General features: G+C 40.8%; 1 protein-coding gene across 1 annotated transcript in view; it reads left to right on the top strand.

Moving 5' to 3' along the window:
* Nucleotides 1-12,990, top strand: part of TNFRSF21 (TNF receptor superfamily member 21) — a 73,509-nt gene extending 60,519 nt beyond the window's left edge. The window contains exons 6-7 of the mRNA XM_025383636.1: nt 9,225-9,453; nt 11,570-12,990. Of these exons, the coding sequence (XP_025239421.1) occupies nt 9,225-9,453; nt 11,570-11,799 (459 nt within the window). The 3' untranslated portion in view covers nt 11,800-12,990. The remainder of the gene's footprint in view (nt 1-9,224; nt 9,454-11,569) is intronic.
* The last annotated feature ends 973 nt before the right edge of the window (nt 12,991-13,963 follow it).

Genomic DNA, 13,963 nt, shown 5'->3' with positions numbered 1-13,963 from the left:
AAAAGAATGAGGAGATCTACAAATGCCCTTCACTAGAGGACTGGTTACGTAAGTTATTGAACATCCATACAGTGGAACAGCATGCACTTGTCAGAAGAAGTGAGTCAGCTCTTCATGTGCTAACCTCAAGAACGGTTAAGCGAGAAAAAGCAAGGTGAAGAGTAGTATGTAGGATGGGGCACAGTGGCTCACACCTGTAATCCCAGCACTTTGGGAGGCCAAGGTGGGCGGATCACTTGAAGTCAGGAGTTCGAGAACAGCCTGGCCAACATGGTGAAACCCCATCTCTACTAAAAATACAAAAATTATCTGGGCCTGGTGGCGCGTGCCTGTAATCCCAGCTACTCAGGAGGCTGAGGCACGAAAATCAATTGAATACGGGATGTGGAGGCTGCAGTGAGCTGAGATTGCACCACTGCACTCCAGCCTGGGAGACACACAAAAACAAAACAAAACAAAACAAAAAACAGTATGTACATTGTGCCACCATATTGCAAATATATATACACACACAGTATATACATAGATGTTAAAAACTGTTTAAAAAAATAAGGGGGATGGAGAATATATGTATTTATTTGTTGGTATAAGTATAGACTATCTCTGGACGAGTATATTGTGACTTGGTAACAGTAGTTACCACCATGGAGGGAAACTGAGTTGCCGAGACTTGGAAGTCAGAGGTTAAAGTCAAAGGTAACTTAGACTTGTAGACCATATGCATTGTAATTCTAATGGCATGAATCTAATTAATGGACTTATTATGCAATGCTAATTTAATCAGATTTGTTGAGTTCAAAAAGCCTGAATCATAAAGATGAACTTAAGCCTTCTTACTTCAAGGTCTTGAGTTTCCTTTGAAATTTCTTTCCATCCTCCACAGTGTCTTATGGCAAGCTTTAAAAAGGTTTGTGAAACTTTTTCTCATGGATAGGATTATCGAAAGGCTTTTTTGTGGGAAAGATTTTCCAATAGAAGTTTAGGGAAACGTAAGGAATTTCCAACGGAGCATGATCTCCTCATGTTCTGATGGTGCTGAGCTCTCAGAAGGCTTGGCAACATATTCTAACGTGAGTGGGCTCCAGCTCTGAATCAAGAGAACCCACTTATTCACTGTCCTCACTTCCTCTTTTTGAGAAAGCTAGTCAGTGAGTCAGCTCAGGGCTGCAGCACCATTACCGTTGATGTCAGCAGCCTGGACAGCTTGCAGACACCCACGCCGGCAGCGGGGCGGTTGAGGGGGGGCCCTCCCCGCTTTTCCCTTCCTCTGGAGCCAGCTGGTTCTTACCAGCTTTGGCAGCTTTGTGCAGCACTATTCGTTGTGGCTTTTCTCCTGTACATACAGGAAAGGCACAGCTCTCTTGCTTAGGGCAAGGATTGGCTATTGACACTTTGACTTAAATGGGGGTGGATTTATAGACGTCGGAGCTCAATTTTGAAATTAACTCTTAGAATGAGAATTCTAAGACAAGGTAGATACAGACAATTATAGCCAACTACCTCGATTTGAGTTTGGGGTATTTAAGCAAGAAACCCACCGTGACCAGCTAACCTAGGCTAACTTCATATGCCTTAACTAAGGTTGCAGTTGAAACAAAACCTTTTCATTATTTTGTGCTTGAACGGATCTAGGGTGAGTGGGAGTTTTAAAAAATAATTCCCCAGTGGTTTTGGCATTTTTTTGGCCAGGTTAATCCTAGATTCCCTTGATGGTGGGTGAGTTTGTTCTGCAGGCTCTGCATTGGCTCCCAGCTTAAGGTTCACTCACCTATGCATCTCTGTGGTCTGGCTTAAGGGCTCCCAAGGAAGCTGAGCAGAACATCTTGGTGTTGTACTCCTGTTCCTTCTTCCTTCCCATGACATCCAGTGATCCCAGGGAGCTCTAGACAGCAGATGGCCCTCGCTGTCCACTTGGCAATGGACAATTTAGATTTAAGTGTTGGTGCTATTCCCTACTTCTGCAGTGGAAGCACCTCCTTGCTTCATGTACTAAAGTCTATGCTGCACAGGAGAAGAAGAAAGAAGGAAAGAAAATAAGAGGTTTTAACTCAATGATCAGAAGCTCAGGAAAAGTTTGGGGAATTTTTGTCTTAAAGTTACTTGACTCTTGGCCCTTCTCTTTAATTTTTTAAAATAACGTTTTAAGAGAAGCCTTACAAAGCAAAGAAAATTTGGAAGCACATTACCACAAATAATAAATCTACCATCTAGATTCAATAGTTATTCACATTTTGGCATATTTGCTTTATCTATGTATGTATACGTTTCCAGTCCATATTCCCGTTTCGAAGACTTTCCCTAAATTTCTTATAACTGATAATCCTTCTTTCAAGCATTTAGAAATCAGCGTTTTTCCATTTGCCTCTTAAGATTTTTGTTTGCAAAAATATTTGAGTATATTTGGGTTCTACTTGCCAAGACCCCTTACTCAGGATTGAATTGAACAAGAATTCACACTCAGAAGAATAATTTTAAAATCATTGTCTCTCATCATTTGAAACTTTTTCTTTTTAGGATGATGTATTTGTTTTTATTTTTTAAGGGAGAAACCATTATATACAAGTGTTCTACAGTGTTGGAACTTAGGAATTGAATAGATTCCGATAAATTGTTTTGTGATCAGGCTGGTAACCCTCATTATATGAACCCTCATTTATATCTGAAATCCTGGAACCACATAGATTTGAATAAGAAAGCATTTCTTATTATCTGAATTCCTCTTCTCTAAAGACCCCATAGATTCATATATCAAGAAATACTTTTCTGGCGAAGGAAATATGCCTTTTTTTCCTCCCAGAGCCCAATCTTATATGCCTATATAGGCCTATAGAAGGTCTTGAAATCTAATTTGATTTTGATTATGTGGACAGCTGGGAAAGCAGGGGAAACGGGCTTGAGATAATATCATAATTCTTAAATAGTTGTAATTTTATATTTATTTGTGACTAGAATTCCTTTGAGATAAACTTTTAGTAGAAATTGAATTTTTTTTTTTTTTAAACCAGCCACTGGTCTGTTGGGATCTGAAATATTTTCAATAGAAAACAAAGTTATTGACTACAGTTGAGGTATCTGGTATTTACAGAATCTTTCATATTTATCTCAGGGCAATCATCCAGCTGGAGTGTAAATCTGCCATTGAGTCCCAGGTACTTACAGATCTCACCTCTACCCCCTTCACTCTGGCAGAGGGGCTCAGGCAATGCTTTGTGGTCATGTGATTGCTTGTGATCAGATTACAGGGTTTGTCAATTCTCTCTAAATGCTGTGGGGTCCAGACAGGGAAGTGACTTGGCAGCAAAGAGGGTAACCTTGAAACTAGACAGACCTGGTCTTGAATCCTGTTTCTATGGCTCGGGGCAAGTTATTACCTCTTAGAGCCTCAGTTTCCTCATCTATAAAATGGGGCTGATACAACTTCCTTAGCAGCAAACGAATCACAGATACTTTCCGCTGAGTCACCTAGCACAGTACCGGCAATGGCTTATTTCTTCGGGTCTGTTTTTGTTACCTCATGTGGAACAGCAGTAAGTTTCAGTTAGATTTAGCAAAGGGCTTTTAAAAACCATTATTAAAGTGATAGGGATTTTCACAAATGTAACATAGAACTCTTCCTTCTTTCTAAGTGTTGAATGAGGTCTGGAGGGAAAAGTAAATCAAAACAGCAACTTTACTGTAAGGAGCTTTCTGCTGGGGACTATCAGGCATATCTGGTTATATTAGGGAAAGGGGGCCTGGTGTTACTGAACTGGGTAGTGTCAGGAGCCAAGGGGTTCAATTGAACCATGTTAGCAGGTTGGCAAAGAGCATCCATGCCAGGTAATTAGTACTTCATTTCAGGGGGTTACTGTTGCATCAAAGTCATTAATTAGTTTTATGAAAACAGATTGTGCAACCACAGGGAGATAGTAATTGGGTAGTAATTGAAAATAACTTTGTGGTAAACTTTAGTTGAGTAGGTAGTTCAGTTGGGGGTAACTTGGAAGGGGAAAGAGAATTGGAGTGGGGGATTAGGGCATGAGGAGAATGAAGTAGCAACAGTAAAACCAGCAATAACTAAGACATAATTTGAATGGAAGGAACACAAAAGTGACCTGGTCTAACCTGTTTAGGTTAGAAATGAGACCACAGGTCTGATGAGGGAAGTGGTTTTCCTAGCACCACACAGTTAGTAGTGTTATGTCGTCTCTCTTTTCTTGCAATGCTTTTTCCAGGATTGTCATGACTTTGATTTTTAGGAGCTGACTATGGGGAACATGAAGTGCATGCCACACAGGTGGCAGCTGAGGCTGGAGTTCTCGCCCATTCCTGCTCTCAGAGTTTACTCAGGAATGCTGCCAGATCTTGCTGCCTCGAAATCTTATTTCATTTCTCTACCACCCTTGTCATGAATAAAACTTGGAAGGATTTTCCTTTACCATCCATGGCTCTGCCATCCCCAGGGCCTAGGGGAATACTGCAACCCTCACCAGTGTGTCATCTCAGGAAAGGCCAGTCAACAGGGAAGTGATTTTTCAGTTTGTTATTAGAAGTGGAGAATTATTTTTGAGCTAAAGTTTCCATTTCTTTTTCTTTTTTCTTTCTTTTTTTTTTTTTTTTGAGATGGAGTCTTGCTCTGTCGCCCAGGCTGGAGTGCAGTGGCACGATCTTGCCTCACTGCAACCTCTGCCTCCCGGGTTCAAGTGATCCTCCTGCCTCAGCCTCCTGAGTAGCTAGGATTACAGGCATGTGCCACCACGCTCGGCTAATTTTTGTAGTTTTAGTAGAGACAGGGTTTCGCTATGTTGGCCAGGCTGGTCTTGGACTCCTGACCTACAGTGATCTGCCCATTCAGCCTCCCAAAGTGTTGGGATTACAGGTGTAAGCCACTGCACCCAGCCTCAGTTTCCAATTTTGATTTGGTTGAGCACCTAGAGTGGGTACTTCAGTTTTTTAGAAGTCTGGTTGGTGTGGGAATGTAGGGTTGGCAAGGTCACAGCTGGAAATGGGGAAGGGCAATGATGACAGTCATGGCTCACTGTGGTACCATCCAGATGTAAGTTAAATCATTATTCTCATAAACACTGCTACCAAACTCAGTAGCCCAGAGATGTTCAGATTCCCAGATTTCCAGCAGTAGTCTGTTTACCTAATCCGTTTGGATGGTTCCTTGTACTCAGTGGTAGAGATGCTTGGAAAGGAAAATTGTTAGTTCAGCAGCAGAGCTTTAGGTGTGACTCAGCCTTGAGTAAGTTGAACCGTTTATCTTTCTTCCCTTATCAGTTTGGACTAATAAGTATCTGGAAGGACTAAGTGTGTTTGCATGGAAACTAATCAGAAGGACATTTGGGACTTGTTTGGCCAAAAGAAATGCCACGTTCTTGAAGTTCACAAAATAGAATTGTTCCCTTTTGGGCTGCTTTGGGAGCTCTCCATGCCCCCTACCATTCTGGTCTATTTACTGTCCTCACCTCATTTCTCATGTGAGTCTTCCAAGTTAGGATTACATCACCGCAGTAAGCAAAAAGAACTATAGTTTTCAAGTTTCTCCAAAGGAGCCTCAAAAAAGTGACAGATACATTGCCTTTACAGGACACATTTTCTTAATATCTGCCTCATTGAAATAAGTTGGGGCATGTATGAATGCCAAGTCCATGAACATTTCACAAAAGTATAGAGAGGAGCTCAGCCACATTGATAATCTTCCTGCTACCCTGTTTCTTGGCTACCCATATAAATAAGAGCTGCTGTGGTCACAACATTTTCAAGGTAGCCGAAGGAAAATATACTTATCGGTGGTGACTGCTTTTAAAAACAACATTTATTGATTTTCTAGCTGTAAAAGTTAATATATCTTTTTTTCTTTTTTCTTTTCTTTCTTTCTTTTTTTTTTTTTTTTTTTTTTTTTTGAGACAGAGTCTCCCCCTGTCACCCAGGCTGGAATGCAGTGGCACGATCTTGGCTCACTGCAACCTCCACCTCCCGAGTTCAAGTGATTCTCCTGCCTCAGACTCCCAAGTAGTTGGGATTACAGGCACACGCCACCACACCCAGCTCATTTTCGTATTTTTAGTAGAGACAGGGTTTCACCATGTTGCCCAGGCTGGTCTTGAACTCCTGACCTCAAGTAATCCACCCATCTCGGCCTCCCAAAGTGCTGGGATTACAGGCGTGAGTCACTGTGCCCAGCCTAATATATCTTCATAGAGAATTTGGAAAGCTCAAAGAACCTTAGGATATAAATTATTTTATTATGAGTATCTTGGTAAGTTTATGCTCAAAGTTTTTATAAGAGGATCCTCTTCTCTGGAAATACGGCTTTCTTGTTTAGAGTATTTGTCTTCTCTTTAATATCTAAATCTTATTGTAGGTGTTCTTCATTGGCTCTAAACTCAGAATACTGAACCATGAACTTTCAGAATTAATAAAACAAGCAATTAATTTATTCCACATATTCTGATGACTCCAGTGCTCTGATTAGAAAGCAGAAGTAACACAATGCTTAGTACAGTAGCAGTACTGCAAACCAGCTTTGATGGATATTGTATATATTATGGTAAAGTGAGGAAAGAAATTTCTATGAACATTATTTTTTCTTTTGAGAAAAAATGAAAACAACTTTAGATGAAGTCAGAATGCAACCAGCTACTGTTGCACAAATTAAGAGATACTTATACTTAGTAACTGAGTAGATTTTCTAGAAAGATGATTTTTAAATGGTCTCTGACTTTAGCAATGCTTGTGAGCTCTGTTGTGATGCTAATATCATTTGTAGGGGCATTTTCATATTCACCTGATTCATTGCTAATTACAGGAGAGCATCAGTTCAGCATTCTGTCTTTCCAATTATGTTGGAAATCGTGTGCTTAATTTTTGCTATAGGACCTTTTGGCAAAATTGGGGGGAAAATTAAACATTTAAAGTTTTCAAATGAATTTAGGAAATAGGTGGGTGGACTTTTTGGTTTGTTGGCATGTGATTTGTGGGTGGGAATTTCCTTTTTAAGCAAGAACAGTGTACTATGTTGACTGACCATGTCTTCCAATGTATTGTCCCCGAGAACCAGAATGTAGACAAATGTTCTTTGTCTAACTGAATGAATTTAAAAAGTGTGTTGGAGGTCAGGAGATTGAGACCATCCTGGCTAACACAGTGAAACCCCGTCTCTACTAAAAATACAAAAAATTTAGCCAGGCGTGGTGGCAGTCGCCTATAGTCCCAGCTACTGGGGATGCTGAGGCAGGAGAATGGCGTGAACCCAGGAGGCGGAGCTTGCAGTGAGCTGAGATCGCGCCACTGCACTCCAGCCTGGGGATGAGAGCGAGACTCTGTCTCAAAACAAAAAAAGAAAACAAAACATAAATGAAGTGTGTTGGCATAAATGGCCATGTGCATTTTCAAGGAGGAGGGGCACGTGCCAGGGTCAATGGAATTAAAATTTTACAAGCGTATACATAACATTTGTCTGTAGATCAGAAAGGGACTGCTAGGTATGCATGTTTCCCAAGTCTGAAACTTGCACTGGAAGCAGCAGCAGGGCGTGGGTGGTGGTTCAGAGGAAAAACGCTGTTGGAACATTAGACATGTGCAGTCAGTCATCAGTTGTCTTTCACAATCTGAAATCAGTTGCAAGAATTTCTCAGGCCTTAAAATTTGTAAAAGAAGCAGTTGTGTTTGGTTTGTGCTTTGTATAACTATTCCATGTAATACTCTGAAATATCAATATCTTCGTCGAAGAGCTTGAAAACATTTTACTTGAAGTGTGTGAGTGAAGGGCTGAGGATTCTGAGTGGTGATTAACAGCTTGGGGAGAGTGCCCATCATTCCCTGAACCCTGCTCTGTGTGATCGGGCCAGCTGGCTCCCAGGATTTTTAATCCATGTCGGAAGAGCCAATAAAAAGATAAAGTCAATTACTAGGAGAGGCCACAAGTGCCTGCCAGAGTTCTGATGTATTTTCTCAAATGAAAGGGCCAAAGAGAGATGTCAAGCAGGCCTGAGTTGCTTGCTTTCTCCCAGTAGCTGTGTGCTGTCTTTGGGCCCCAGTCACTTCACTGGTAAAATGAGGTCACATCACCTATCACTCCCCACTATCTCCACTGCACGCCCCCAGTACAAGTCATAGTCATACTGTATGTAGCCACTGTAGGAGCGTCCTAACTGCTCTCCCTACTTTGATTCTTGCCTCCCTAAAATCCATTCTCTACCCACCAGCCAGAGTGGTGGTGAAGCTCACCATCTTTATCTGAAACCATCTTGTATGTTTGGTATTGTCTTTCTGACCTCCCCAATCCAGAATGCAATCTTCACAGTCTCTGTTCTGTCCTTTCGGTCACTACTCTCTCCTCCCAGCCACTGACGCCTCTCATTTTCTCCTGTTCTCATTCTTAATTTTAGCAGTTTTTTTCCTGAGCATTTGAAATGGGAGTCAGAAAACCTGGGGTCTAGTTTTAGTTCTGTGACTTCCCTGTGGCCCTTAGTTAAGAAAGTCACTTCACTTCTCCAGGCCCCAGTTTCATTCCCTGTGAAGCTGAGTGTAAGAGTCAGCGAGCGCTGCGGTAACAAAGGACCGCAGACTGAGGGCTTAAGCCACAGAAATTGATCTTCTCACAATTCTGGAACCTTAGAAAGCTGTCTTCTGAGGTCTCTCTCTTGGCTTGTAGATGGCTGCCTTCTCACCACGTCTTCACTGTGTCTTCCCTCTGTGTGTATTTGTGTCCTCATCTCTTCTTTTTATTAAAGACACCAGTTATATTGGAGTGTAGCCAACCCTAATGACCTCATTTTACCACAATTACCTCTTTAAAGGCCCTCTCTCCCAATAGTCACATTCTGAGGTACTGGGGGTCAGGGCTTCAACATGGAGGGGCATAATTCATTCAGCTCATAATACTAAATTATATCTAAGACTCCTTTCGGCTCTACAAAATTGTATTTTAAATTGGGGATCTTTCTCCTTACACCCATGTTCCCTTCTACTCCCCTGAGATAATAGCTTGGTTCATATGCCTCCCAGTTTTTAGTACTCATGCATATCCTCACTGTAGTTTTGCAGGGTTTAAAAGTCTGTGTGTATGTCTAGTAATCATATAAATAAGTTATGGTCAACTGAAATGGGAGGATGAATATATAAAATATTAAATGGGAAAAAAATAGCCTCTGAGGAGGGATTTTAATTTTACGGTTTTTTTTTTTTGTTTTTTTTTTTGGTCTATATATAATAAAAAAAAATGTTCCCTCCTACAGCTGGAAACTGACAAACTGGCTCTCCCGATGAGCCCCAGCCCGCTTAGCCCGAGCCCCATCCCCAGCCCCAACGCGAAACTTGAGAATTCCGCTCTCCTGACGGTGGAGCCTTCTCCCCAGGACAAGAACAAGGGCTTCTTCGTGGATGAGTCGGAACCCCTTCTCCGCTGTGACTCTACATCCAGCGGCTCCTCGGCGCTAAGCAGGAACGGTTCCTTTATTACCAAAGGTACAGGCATCTCAGCAGACCTCACACACGCACTTTAAACCCCCCAAAGAGCCCCTGGGATTTGTCCCTCCCCTTCCACAGTCCAGTTGTAGTTGAGAGGTGAGTCATCTGAATTACCTGCCCGGGAAGACCAGCCCAAAACTTCAGGATACGCTGGCCCGAGAAAAACCTCGCCATTGGCTGGCGAAGACACGCCTCCGAAATCTTTACAGCTCACACTGCCTGGTGGAGAGCTATGGGCCACCCTTTGGCCTCATGATGCTATCAAATGAGTGTGTCGGGGAAGGCCTGATAAAATGTAGTCTGGCAAGATTTTTGAAAATTATTTACCAAGCTTGCTGTGTCCAAAGATTTAAAGTTGAATTTATCTGAAGAGTGAGAAGTACAGGTTTTAGGCCGTGCACAGCAGCTCATGCCTGTAATCCCAGCACTTTGGAAGGCCGAGGTGGGCCAATCACTTGAGGCCAGGAGTTCGAGACCGACCTAGGCAACAAAGCAAGACGTGGTCTCTACAAAAAATTAAAAATTAACCTGTAGTCCCAGCTGCTCCAGAGGCTAAGGCAGGAGGATCCCTTGAGCCCAGGAGTTTGTGCCACTCTGTTACCTGGTAACAGAGCAAGACCCTGTCTCAAAAACAAGCAAACAACCCCTAAACCAAAAAAACCCATTTCGTTGAAATTTAACTTGACTACTGAGTTTCTTGGTGCCACCTTAAATTTTGTACCAGGGGTGAGTGCCTCATTTGCCTCTTTATAAGTCCAGGCTCTGGCTGGCACCATATCCAGATGGTAGGCGCAATGTCCAAGCTTGAACGTCATTGATAAAGTGGTTCTAGCCGGGTGCGGTGGCTCACGCCTGTAATCCCAGCACTTTGGGAAGCCAAGGTTGGCGGATCGCTTGAGGCCAGAAGCCAGAGATCAGCCTGGCCAACATGGTGAAACCCCATCTCTACTAAAAAAAAAGAAAAATTAGCCCGCTGCAGTTCCAGCTACTCGGAGGCTGAGGCAAAAGAATCACTTGAACCCGAGAGGCAGAGGTTGCAGTGAGCTGAGATCGTGCCACTGCACTCCAGACCGGGTGACAAGAGCAAAACTTTGTCTCAAAAAAAAAAAAAAAGAAAACTACAAGTTTTAGTGACTTAAAAATACCCTAAAATTCATTTTGTTAAACTACATTGCAAATACCAATATTTTAAACATTATGGATTGGTAGTTTTGGCAAAGAATTTGCAACTTTTAATTTTTAATATCGGTTAGGGAATTAGCATACACTATGACAGTTTTTAAAGAAATTTTCTAGGTTTGGGTAATTCCAGTTATATTTTAGTGAAAGGGTTACATTTGATATTTTATGTATTTATAAAATGTTTTATTTACATATTTATAATTTATATACTTTATATATTTATATTAATCTCCTTTACATTTACATAAAACATTTATATTTTAGTTTATATTTATGTTATATATTATATTTTAGAAAAGGTGCTTTTTGATAGTAATAAAAGTTATAGTTCCTCATCCCAATGTAAGGTATGACCTGAGAAGAAATAATATTTTCTTATTTATGTGCTTTTACTCTCTCAGCAGTTTAGTTCTAAAGTATCATAATGTAATTGGAAAGTCAGATAAGTAGACTACTTTGTCTTAGAATTTTTGATCATTTGGAAAAGGCGTGGGCCTATGTATATCTTAGTTTAGTAAACACATTACAGTTAGGGAAAGTAGTAAAAGTTTTTTAGTTTTGTGTTTTTGTTTCTTTGGTTTCTTTAAGTATCTCACCATTCACCTTCTGAATTCCAAAATAATTTAGAAGTTAGTTAAGTCTAGGCAAATGTCACAGTAACGATACCTCAGCAAGCTATTCAAGCAAGACCTTGTCTGCTCTCTATCAGGCAAATCTTGTTTGCTATCTTACACGTGCAATGCCAGTAAAAACTCTTGTGTTGTTTCGAATGTGCCAGAGGGTCAGTCACTCTCTCACTGTAATGGAGGAAGGATAATAATAGGCTGGGGAGGAAACAGATGTATCTCTCTCCAGGACCCCCTCTCCTTCCCCCAGGCCTTGCCAGTACAGTCACCTTACAGCTGTCTTTGCTTCCCTCTCTTCTCTGCAGAAAAGAAGGACACAGTGTTGCGGCAGGTACGCCTGGACCCCTGTGACTTGCAGCCTATCTTTGATGACATGCTCCATATTCTAAATCCTGAGGAGCTGCGGGTGATTGAAGAGATTCCCCAGGCTGAGGACAAACTGGACCGGCTATTCGAAATTATTGGAGTCAAGAGCCAGGAAGCCAGCCAGACCCTCCTGGACTCTGTTTATAGCCATCTTCCTGACCTGCTGTAGAACATAGAGTTACTGCATTCTGGAAATTACTCAATTTAGTGGCAGGGTGGTTTTTTTTATTTTCTTCTGTTTCTGATTTTTATTGTTTGGGGGGTGTGTGTGTGTGTTTAACAGAGTATATGGCCAGTGCTTGAGTTCTTTCTTTCTCTCTTTTTTTTTAAATAACTCTTCTGGGAAGTTGGTTTATAAGCCTTTGCAAGGTGTAACTGTTGTGAAATACCCACCACTAAAGTTTTTTAAGTTCTATATTTTCTCCATTTTGCCTTCTTACGTATTTTCAAGATTGTTCTGTGCACTTTAAATTTACTTAACTTACCATAAATGCAGTGTGACTTTTCCCACACACTGGATTGTGAGGCTCTTAACTTCTTAAAAGTATAATGGCATCTTGTGAATCCTATAAGCAGTCTTTAAGTCTCTTAACATTCACACTTACTTTTTAAAAACAAATATTATTACTATTTTTATTATTATTTGTCCTTTATAAATTTTCTTAAAAGATTAAGAAAATTTAAGACCCCATTTGAGTTATTGTAATGCAATTCAACTTTGATTAAGTTTAAATACGTCTTGTATAGTTCATATTCATGGCTGAAACTTGACCACACTGTTGCTGATTGTATGGTTTTCACCTGGACACTGTGTAGAATGCTTGATTACTTGTACTCTTCTTATGCTAATATGCTCTGGGCTGGAGAAATGATATCCTCAAGCCATCAGGATTTGCTATTTAAGTGGCTTGACAACTGGGCCACCAAAGAACTTGAACTTCACCTTCTAAGAATTGAGCTGTTCTGGAACACATTGCTGCACTTTGGAAAGTCAAAATCAAGTGCCAGTGGCACCCTTTCCATAGAGAGTTTGCCCAGCTTTGCTTTAACGTATGTCTTGTTTTTTATATACATATAGTCAATAGGTCCAATCTGCTCTCAAGGCCTTGGTCTTGGTGGGATTCCTTCACCAATTACTTTAATTAAAAATGGCTGCAGCTATAAGAACCTTTGTCTGATATATTTGCAACTATGCTCCCATTTACAAATGTACCTTCTAATGCTCAGTTGCCAGATTCCAATGCAAAGGTGGCGTGGACTCCCTTTTTGTGGGCGGGGTTCGTGGGTAGTGGTGAAGGACCGATATCAGAAAAATGCCTTCAAGTGTACTAATTTATTAATAAACATTAGGTGTTTGTTACTTAAGTAGTCTGAGTGTATTTAATCGTTAAATCTCTTGCTTTGTACATTTCCTCTAGTTGTGTGTTGATTAGTCTTTTGCAAAAGTATGTGTGTTCTAAAAACCTCAGCCATTCTAATCTGTAAATCGTGGAAATTTGCAAAGGTTTGTGTTTGGAAAGGTACCTGGAGTTTCGTAGGGAGAGACTTTAGTGAAAACTACCAAGCATTTCCTAGTCTTTTGGGTTAAATCTGAGAATTCAGTTTTTGAGATTGTCCTTATTATAGGAAATGGGTAGATACCTCATTGTTCCTGAATAAGTTCAGAGGACTCTCATGGTATTGAGGCAGGGTGAGATCTCACGTTGGTATTCATTGCATGTCTCCCTTTTCTTGGGGACCATGGCTCTACAGAATTCCAACAACCAGAACCTCAGCAATTTTAAGTTCCTCTTTCCATGAGAAACTGGAAGTGAATGCCTTGCTTGAACATTTGGACACCCACATCAACGACATTAAAGGGTTTTTCTGGTTTCATCCGCTTCCACATGGTTGGTTTCTAGAGAACTATCCTGGTATTTAATGACACTGGTTCTTACACCGGCTTTCCCCTTCTTTTGTCGACAAAAGACAGAAACTCTGTAAGGAAGGAAAGCAAACTAGAATCGGTCACAGATGGTAGTGGAGGAGACAAGAGTTTGCATTTCAGAACTGCCACTAATTTCACGTGGGGGTAGAAAATACAAAGAATGAACAAATTGTTATTACGGTTAAGTTTGTGGATTATTTGTACCTTGTATCTTGCGATGCTTTCATTAATAACTCACATTTACACAGGTTTATACTTTACAAAGTAATTTTTATATTACTTTATTGAATCCTCACAACTATAGGATAGGTACTATTATTGTGTCCATTTCATAGATTAAAAAACCGGCTTATAAAGGCCAAATAACTTGTGTAAGACCTATAGCAAAGTTGTAGAGATCAGACTT

Source organism: Theropithecus gelada, chromosome 4, assembly GCF_003255815.1.
Source record: "Theropithecus gelada isolate Dixy chromosome 4, Tgel_1.0, whole genome shotgun sequence".
NCBI classification, from domain to species: Eukaryota; Metazoa; Chordata; class Mammalia; order Primates; family Cercopithecidae; genus Theropithecus; species Theropithecus gelada.
The sequence above is the reverse complement of the archived record's forward strand: the minus strand, read 5'-3'. Positions and strand labels throughout refer to the sequence as shown.